The sequence below is a fragment of the Pteropus vampyrus genome, unplaced genomic scaffold (assembly GCF_000151845.1).
Source record: "Pteropus vampyrus isolate Shadow unplaced genomic scaffold, Pvam_2.0 Scaffold186, whole genome shotgun sequence".
Taxonomy (NCBI): Eukaryota; Metazoa; Chordata; class Mammalia; order Chiroptera; family Pteropodidae; genus Pteropus; species Pteropus vampyrus.
In genome coordinates, this window is record NW_011888967.1 from 1,321,433 (window position 1) to 1,330,559 (window position 9,127).

Sequence of the window (9,127 nt, forward strand, 5' to 3'; positions counted from 1 at the left end):
GTCTCTAGTCCATGGAGTCATAGAAGTGTGGTTGTCTCTGCAGAGGCTCTGCCACCATTTACTTGTTTAAACAACATCTCACTCTCCTAGTATGTCCTGGGACTGCCATGAGTGCCTCGTGCCCACTACCTTTACTGAAGAGAAACAAGAGAACCGTAAGTGGAGGCTGGTTTGGGGTTTTGAAGGTTGCCAGGTTTCATCACAGATGCCCCTATGCCTCTGAGAAGATTTGGGGTAGAGAGGCGGCCAAATGTCTGGTGAAGTTGTTTCTTTATCATTTATTCATTTATTTAAGAAAAAAAAAAAACACTTTATAATGTGTTTCTAAAGAATTCAGCCATCATAGGGGGTGGGAAGCTAGAGAAGATTTTACTCTGGTTTCTTTGATTTGCAAGTGACAGAAACAAAGCTGGCAGTAGCTTAAGCCAATATACATAATGAGGTACCCACAAAATGGCAGAGCGGTAGGAGCCACAGCAGCCTTGGGACCTCCTGTGGGGTCAGGGAGTCACCCTACCCAGGAGCTTCATTGTCTGTCTCCAGTCCCAGAGTCAGAGAGCTCTTGGTGTTTATGGGCAGAGTTGACCCTCTCAGGTTTCTCCTTGTGGCAGGAAAACGGCTGCCAGCATCACTTTCCCCATAGCTGGGGTGAGGCCGAGCAATGTTTGCTAATGAGATATCTGCCCCTTAAACAGGTAAATTACCCATGTTGCACATGAGGCTCAGTTTCTGGACTCAGCCAGTGTCGCTTCTTCTCTCTTCAGTAGCTCACACCTATGACCACACTTGGTTATTGTCATTACCAGGATGGCCCTCTTCACTATATCCTATCCTGACCTTACCAAGGTATTTGTTCCTAATAATACAGATTCATGGGCCCACGTCCAGACCTATCGAATCAGAGTCTTGAGGAAGAAAGGCCTGGAAACTTTCACTTTGAATCAACGCCCCTGGTGACCTTTATTGGGTTATTCCCCTTCATCCTTTTACTTTTTTCAGAGGTCGAGCTCTTTATGATGACTGTTGTTGAACATCCTTTAGAATATCCTTTTGAGAGTCTTCATTTGGAAAATAGATTCTTATTCTTCTCAGCTCAGATGTCACTTCCTCTGTGGAGCATTCAGTGCTATCCTTTGCCTCTGTTCTTCTCAGCCACAGTATACCCAATACATCCCAGCTTTCCCCTCTAGGACCCCGTAGTTCTCTATACATCTGTCATGAACTAAATATATTGACTTGTCTACTTATTTCCCTCATCTATCATCCCACATTGGGTTCCTCAAAGACATGAATATTTTTAACCCTGAAAATTGGCCTGTGCCTAATATCTAGTGTGTACTCAATAAAATATCTCTTGAATGAATAGTTTAAAACCCCATGATTAGTAAATTAAAATTACTTAATAGGCTGTTATTTATGCTTCCTGCATGTATAGATTTCTATCTTTTAAAAAGAAGCAACAATTAATTTCAAGTATTCAATTTTACCAACACATGAAAAAACATAAGAGAGCATCCCGACTGATTAATTGCGATTTCTTTTAGAATCAATATTGCCATGTTAAGTGGTCTACAGTACCACAAATGACATTAAATGAAAATTTTGTATGTATTTATGTTGACTTCTTTCTTATTTTATTTGGGTGGCAATTTTATTGAGAACACAATTTTGTACATATTTCTACATAATGGGTTTTGTTCCTCCTACAAGTTACAATACTTGCAGGAGATTTCACAATTGTCCTGGATATCAAAAAATGTATCACTAAGCTTAAAACAACAACAACCACAAAAAACCTAAACTCCATAGTTTATTTTTTACGCTGTACTAGTAAATATGACATTTACTGGATGCATAACGTATAGCGTGCCATTACATAGTGCCAGGACATGTTTATGATGTGGAAGAGTTTGTTGTAGTTGTATAAATTAATCTAGGATACATAATTTGACAAGCCTGATTCATCTTCATAGTTCCGCCAGGAGGAAAGTGTTCATAAATTCAAATTGCGTGCACTGCTTTTTCTGTGCCTCTTACTTATCTTTTGGAATAACAAAAGCCTCTCATGTCTTTATCTATTTATGTACTTCGGTCATGGTTTTCAAAGTGCTTTTCAATCACAAAGCCACCCCTGCATTTGTTCCCAAAGTCAGGTGTGGATGGAATCAGCTTATGCAGAAAGAAAAAAGAAAAACAAAGCTGTCTAAAGTCGCTCAGTTGCTCCAGGAATCAAATTTAGAAATGAAAACAAAACAAAACAAAACAAAAAAACACACACGCAAAAAAACAAAAGTAAAACTCTTCCTTGAATTATTCACTCATGTGTTGTGGCTTTATTTGATAGTAGTGAAACGAAAGTTTAATTTGAAGACTGACCAAGATTAAAAGAACAGAAATTAATTTCACAGTGAAGCTACAAGTTTCAGTTTTAAAGCAAGTGTATGAGAACCTTTTGTTCTCTGATTAAATGATAATCTTTCTTGGGCTTTTATTTCTCTTATGTTCAATTTTACTACTGTGACTTTGAGCTCTCTTTCTACAGTTAGAGGAATGAATGCTTGCTTAATTTTTTGTAGGGATATGTAGAATCTAGGTAACTGAGGAGTGCCCATGTCACCTAAGAAAAACTCCATGACATTTGTTCATATTTTCTTTATCATTGTTTACATTGGGGCAAAATCGTGTGTGTGTGTGTGTGTGTGTGTGTGTGTGTGTGTTTTCTGAGTTACCACTGAAAAATTTTTAGTGACCTATCTATCTCTCTTCCCACCCCAAAATAGGAACTCAACTAATATAGAAGCATGAAAAACTTAAGAAGTATGACAAATTTAATGTAATTTTACAATGATGTAGGAAAGCTTGATGGTAAAAGGAGATGAATGTGAATTAGTGAAAAAAGTAATTACGATTTAAAATAATGTTCTTTCACTTTAAAGAACAGAAACCACTTCCCTCATCTCGTTTTAAAACAAGATTTTAAAAAAACAAAACCCTGCTTTTCTTGGTGACAGCTACTTGTGGGTCCTGTTTCTTTAACTGAGTGCCCTCTTCATGCAGTCTTGGAAAAAAAAAATGCCACAGGCCCTGTTTTGCTACTGGCAGGTATTTATTTTATGTCTAAACCTTGTTTAATTTAAATGCTGAATTTAGTACCATGCAATAATTTGCATGTGTCTATTACAGAACTCACACTGCCCACATGTGCAAATTAGGCACACATTGCAAAATTTTGCACATAAAAATCCTCTTTGGGGTATTTTGACTAAGTAGTTCTTTAGGAGAAAAAAAAAAAGGTGCTTAATAAATTGCTCAGAACATTGAGGGTGAACTTATAGACAAGATCTACTACTCTCTTATGCTTCATATTATAAATAAAAAAAAATGAACATAATAGTACCAAAAAAATAAGATTTAATCCTTACAAAATATTTTATGTACAGAGAGATCCATAACATCACTTGATTTAGATTCTAAAAAATGAACTGATAAAAATACATTGAAAATTATTTTTGTTTCTGTTCAGTCTGTATTCATTTTAAAATAATAACTACCACGTTGTAAGCACTCACTTTGTCCCAGATGCTACCTTAAGTGCTGGCTATGTATTATTTTACTTAATCCTCATGACTCTAAGGCAGGCACTCATGTCATGCCCAAATCACAGAATGGAGCCACGGAGACTTAAAGCACACAGCTCAAAGAACACCGGAAACTGCTTCCACGCACAGGTGATGGCCAGTTAGAGGTTCAAGAAACCAATTTCGGAAATCACTGTCAGCATAAGAAAATTAAACAGAATAAAATAGAATAGAACAGAACAGAATAAAATAGTACAGAAAATAGCTCAGGGTATCACTGATAGGGAAAGCATCATTTTGTGAGACTTCTTTTAAATACATAGGTACATATGTATGTGTGAACTAATTCTTAATGTTAAAGGATACTTTTCACTCTGCTTTGTGGCTTAAATATATATATAAAATATTAGCTATGCTGAAATCAAAAGCAATAGCAATCTGATTCTAAAGGGTTGAAAATTATAGCTTAATTTTTAAAAGCTATGTATAGTGACTATCATAGGATGAAAGATACATGTTGGCCCATAGTTAAATATTCTACTTCATTTTTAAAATTCATGTTACAAGGAGATTAATTCTCCTTCTATCAGATTGATAGAACTCAAAACAAAAAATAATATAAACACAAAAATCTCATTTATTTATGTCTAAAGCACAAAGGAGCTCACTCAGCAGATGAACAATAAGCAAATCATACATATATTGAGAAAAAATGTCCCCATGAATACATACACATATATATTCTTCAGGGCAGCAATCAAGAGTTCAACAACATGAGGTGGTTTTAGATAAAGAATGCTTTCTGACAGGCTTTTGAGTAGGAAATGTCCAGGTAGACTACTGCCACACGACACCTGGTATTCAATCACTTGAAACCCAAGGACTGTGAAAGCCATCTTGGAATTTATATTTAGTTTCATCATTGACCTTTAGAGTTTTGCATTTTAGTAAGTTTAGACTTGATTTACAAACTAACCCCTCAACATTTGATGTCTCACATTTAGGGCTGAGGGAGAAAAGGGAGGAGAGGCTGGGCATGAAAACATGCATTAGGACCAATGCTAGGGTTTCCTAATAGTGTCTGCTCATTTTTGCTCTTCTTTCCATGCTTTTCCTTTAGAGACATTAAAATGTGCCAGGGTTCAAAGTCATACTAGATGGCTAGGTAAATGGAAATTGCAAATGTCTCCTTTAAGCCTCAGGGGATAAAAAACAACTTAAAAATTCACAATATTCCATACCATTTAAAAATTATTTCAAGACATTGCCCATAACACATTTATTAGTCCATCTTTTAATAACTCAGAACTCTCTTTTTAAACACGTGATTCTTTCTGGCATCATCATCATCAACTTTAAAAATAGGGCAACAATGTAAAGATGTCCAGCAGGCTACAGAAGCCCCGATTCTGGATATCTTCTCTGTGTAACGCAAGATGGAACTGATACAACGTGCCTTCCAGCTTGCCTTTAAGGTTTTCCGTACGTCTGGTTCTGAGATGAAAAGTTCAAAAATAGGAAGAGTCTGGGAGTGAAGATTCAAAATGTATTGCTGGATCTCACACCCATTGTTTCCTCTCTGACATCTCAGCTGCAGCTGCCGACAGGGATATTCAAGGGCACACCTCAAAACCAGCTAAGCGTAACAGGAGTGTTTTTCCCACCGCTTTCTTTTCTTTACCATGAAGAATTCTCACAGAAGTAAAAAAGAGAGTCAGTGGGGTTCGATACTGACAATATGAACTTAGTAAGACCTCCTCCCGGCATGAAGGAAGTTTGTTCCAAGATATTCTCTTAGATTCTAAAGTCTTGGACAATGAAATCAGAGAAGAAACTGGGAGAATAATAAATAAGGAAGCAGAGTCTCCGTGGTCTCAGTTTACAATGACAACCTCTCATGCCTTAATCTCACGTTTCACTCTCTTTTGAAAATTGAATTCACCTTAGCGGATTAGCCTGCTTTTGTGTTCTGGACGCAAAAATATTTTTTAAATGTATGACAGTCAATCGCATTAAATATGTTTTAACTTGTTAAAGTATATTCCATTAAAAATACCACGAAACCTAAGGCAAATAGTACAGGGTGTGGTGAGGGGGCTGATAAGAAGTTTCAATTCCTTCTTCCCTGTCAGAGAGCAAAATATTCAAACACAAAGTGACAAATAGGATTGCCTCTCCACAATTCAGAAAGTTAATTCACATTAGGCCAAGGCAACATTTCAAAGTGCAGAACATCTGGACACATATATGGCTAATAGTACTGCAAAAAGCATATACAACATTCAAAAACACAGCAATTATAGAAATAAAGCACATAAGTTCTAAGTGATGCAGGGAGATCAAAGTACATGTAAACATTTCAACACATTCTATTTTAATAGAAAAGATATTCAGGTCTTAACATACTATCAGGGATATATTTACTGTTTGATGGAGTGGTTGTATATGGCCATTCTTCCTGTTTTTGATGCTATACTTACTTATATTTACTGCATATCAATCCTAAATATAAATGAAAGCTAATGTTCGACCTCAAAATGTACACCCTTACAGAAGGTAAAAGTGTAGGATCTTGCAAAGGCTGGGAAAAGCTGCTGCCTATTCGTGAATCTTCACATCTCATCCAAATTCTTAAGCTCACTCATGTCTGTTAGACACCAGGTAACCAAGTTCCTTTGGCACGGACTGGGAGATAAAGCAGAAAACACTTGCTGGCACTATAGAGAAGTGGGGAGAAATTTAGTGGGCATCTTTGACATGGTTCAGGAATTAAGAATTCTAGAAATACGGTCAGTGAGAATAGAGGTTGGATTTACTGAGTTCCTTAATATCCTAAAATACTCAGTCGTTTTTTAAAAAGTAAGACCAAAAATTTGTTCCGTCTTTTGGTGTAGTATATACACAACCAAATCTAGAATTGTTTCTACCAGGAAAAAAACTGGGCAAATTACTGCTGAATTAGTATGACTACATGAGAATAAAATTTATAGTATGAGAGGGGAAATTTTGTTCTTAGTTCTGTAAATACAGAGTTAACTATGTAACATAAAGTTCTCTTCTATAAAGGAATAATGAGTCACATCTAATCCTTAGGTATGTATTGTGATATATTTAAAAAATTACGCTTTTTCTTGTTAGTTTACAGTATTTGAAGTTAAATGAAAAAATATCATATTTAAATAACATTCACATCAATATTTCTTAAGGATTTATCATAGTCATAATTTGTTTTTAATACTAGGTTATAGGCAATAACACTAATTATGTAAGCAGCATAAAAATACTCTTTGCTTTATTTAATGTCCCTGATGTCTAGTACAGATTAAGTCCTATTAATATAAACCTTAAGTGGGATGTCTATATATTTTTCATTATATTAAAATTTTAACGTCCTGAAATTATTAGGAATTAAAAAGGCAATAGGATAAAATTGAAAAATAGAATGCTCTCAATATGCAGAGTTTAAAGATTTTTAATTATATTTCTTTTAATAGGATTTGTCCTTCATTTGAAATTTCTAACAGGTTGATATCTGGGTATGAAATTTCCAGCGACTATGGCATAGTTCTTGGGGAGAATAGGTCATTGCAATGAAACCCTTCCTTTTAGTATTGACAGTTCCTGAATGCCCAGCGCTTGCCCCACTTTATAAAGAGTTTAGTCTACACAACAGTTGTGTATGGGGTGTGTTTCTCTTCTAATAAAACTGAAGCAATAATAGCATCACACAGTTATACACTAAGATGATTTAAAGTACACAAAAATACAACTATTTATGCCATATAGTTATATGAATAATATTCCTAAGAGACTTTAAAACTTTAATACCCAACTTCTGTCAAACACTTTGAAGCACAGAACTATATTAAGAAAGCATGTGGCATTCAATTTCTGACAATTCATCTCCTAAGAAGGCAAAGCACAACAATAGCAAGTCTCTGAGATGCAAATTGCATTAAGCACAAATTTCCAGAATACAAAGTCAATCTAGAAACATGTTTTAAAACTCAGCAAGTTCTCTTTTTTAAATCAGTATGCTCAGTATTTAATTTTCAATCACAATCTGAAGTGATTTTTCCAATTTTTGTTCTTAATCTAACTTTTTTCTCCCTCATAAAAATATACTCACTGATTCATTTTCTGTTTCCAGTTTTCACATTTATCAGCTCAAAATGTCTAGCCTCATAGGAACATCTTTTCTCTCCACATTTCCAAACATGAAGTAGATTTTACTTAAATCTCATAAGAACACTACTAGTAATAACATTTCCTTACGTTTGAGCTTAAAGTAAATCTGAACAGCTCAGAAGGGAGAAATTTCGAATCGTCCCAACCAGAGAGCTAAGAATTAGTGCAACTTCCTTCGATTTGTCAAGTGAATACTGTAACTAGACACAGAAAGGGATAGTCATCCCAAGAAAAAGGTACTATTTTTTGACTTTCTAACTCTGCCTGGGCACAAGCGAGATGCAGAACCACGTTATCCCAGTACTGCTGGATGCCGAGAGCCTTAGACTGAGCTGGAAAAGGGAACCACCTGCTTGCCGCCCACATAAACCTCCTCAATATTTCGGTCATCTCCTGAAAGAAAAATCAGGGAATCATTTATAAAGTGCTTCTGTGTCGATAAATATTTTAATTGTCACTGGGAGAGATTTAAAAGCAAACACATTTCTAAGAGAGAAAATAAAAAAAACTGCCTTTTTTCCCTCTCAGATTGTTTATAACCTGGACAGGGAGGCACGACTAATAGAAGAGGCTGCATCTAATTTGAGGATTGGGGTGTGAATTCTGCACTAAAGGCAGAAATCGCATAAAGTTTTGTCGACCTGTTATCACTGTCCTTCCAGCTGAAGTGAGGGGTTTGCACTTCCAGTTCCAATTGTAAAGGAATACTTATCTTTATACCCCAGAATCATACTCAGCATGGTGAGATGAAGGACCAGCAAGAACTGAGCTCCACAAGAAATGTGTCTCTCTCATCTCAAGTTCACTCAGGACTCAGAGGTCACTCAATGGAGTGGGAGGCCCGGAGTAGAATCTTCTGCACGATTTCTTTCTTTCTGAATGCAACTGTATGTGAGTACTTGAAAAAGCATGTGGGGTGAGACTCCACCACATATATATCACAGATACAACCTGGTAGCACAGCTTGGGGAGTAGAGAAGGAGTGTAGGAGGAAGGGACAGGATGATCACTTCCCCTTGGCCTGCCATTCCTCAGTTTAAAATTTATGACTGTAATTCTAGGGGAGCATGCGCATTTTAAATAGTACATTTACTGTGCCATAAATGGGTTTCATACTGAGGAATGTTAAAAAAAAAAAAAAAAGTAAAGCAAATGATCACACATAGGGCTTAACATATGGTATCATAAATTCAAAGAACCATACCCAAGAAAGAGACAAAGATTTTATTTAGCATAGAGATATATTTCTACCTACCTAGATAGAGGAACTTCTGAATAATAGCCTAAAATGGAAAATAAAGGTAATAATAAGAAAGAATATTTTGTCCATTTAGAAAAGTAAATTCACAGTCAATAGTGGT

At 35.9% G+C, this 9,127-nt stretch overlaps 1 protein-coding gene across 2 annotated transcripts in view; it reads right to left on the reverse strand.

The window, feature by feature from the left end:
• Nucleotides 1-4,197: 4,197 nt before the first annotated feature.
• Nucleotides 4,198-9,127, reverse strand: part of GDA (guanine deaminase) — a 76,950-nt gene continuing 72,020 nt past the window's right edge. Inside the window, exons 13-14 of one of the 2 annotated variants that reach the window (XM_011371264.2) lie at nt 9,022-9,049; nt 4,198-8,159 (exon numbers count right to left, since the gene is read on the reverse strand). In XM_011371264.2, coding sequence (XP_011369566.1) covers nt 8,089-8,159; nt 9,022-9,049 — 99 coding nt within the window. In that variant the 3' untranslated portion in view covers nt 4,198-8,088. The remainder of the gene's footprint in view (nt 8,160-9,021; nt 9,050-9,127) is intronic. The other variant, XM_023537354.1, reaches the window with a different exon arrangement.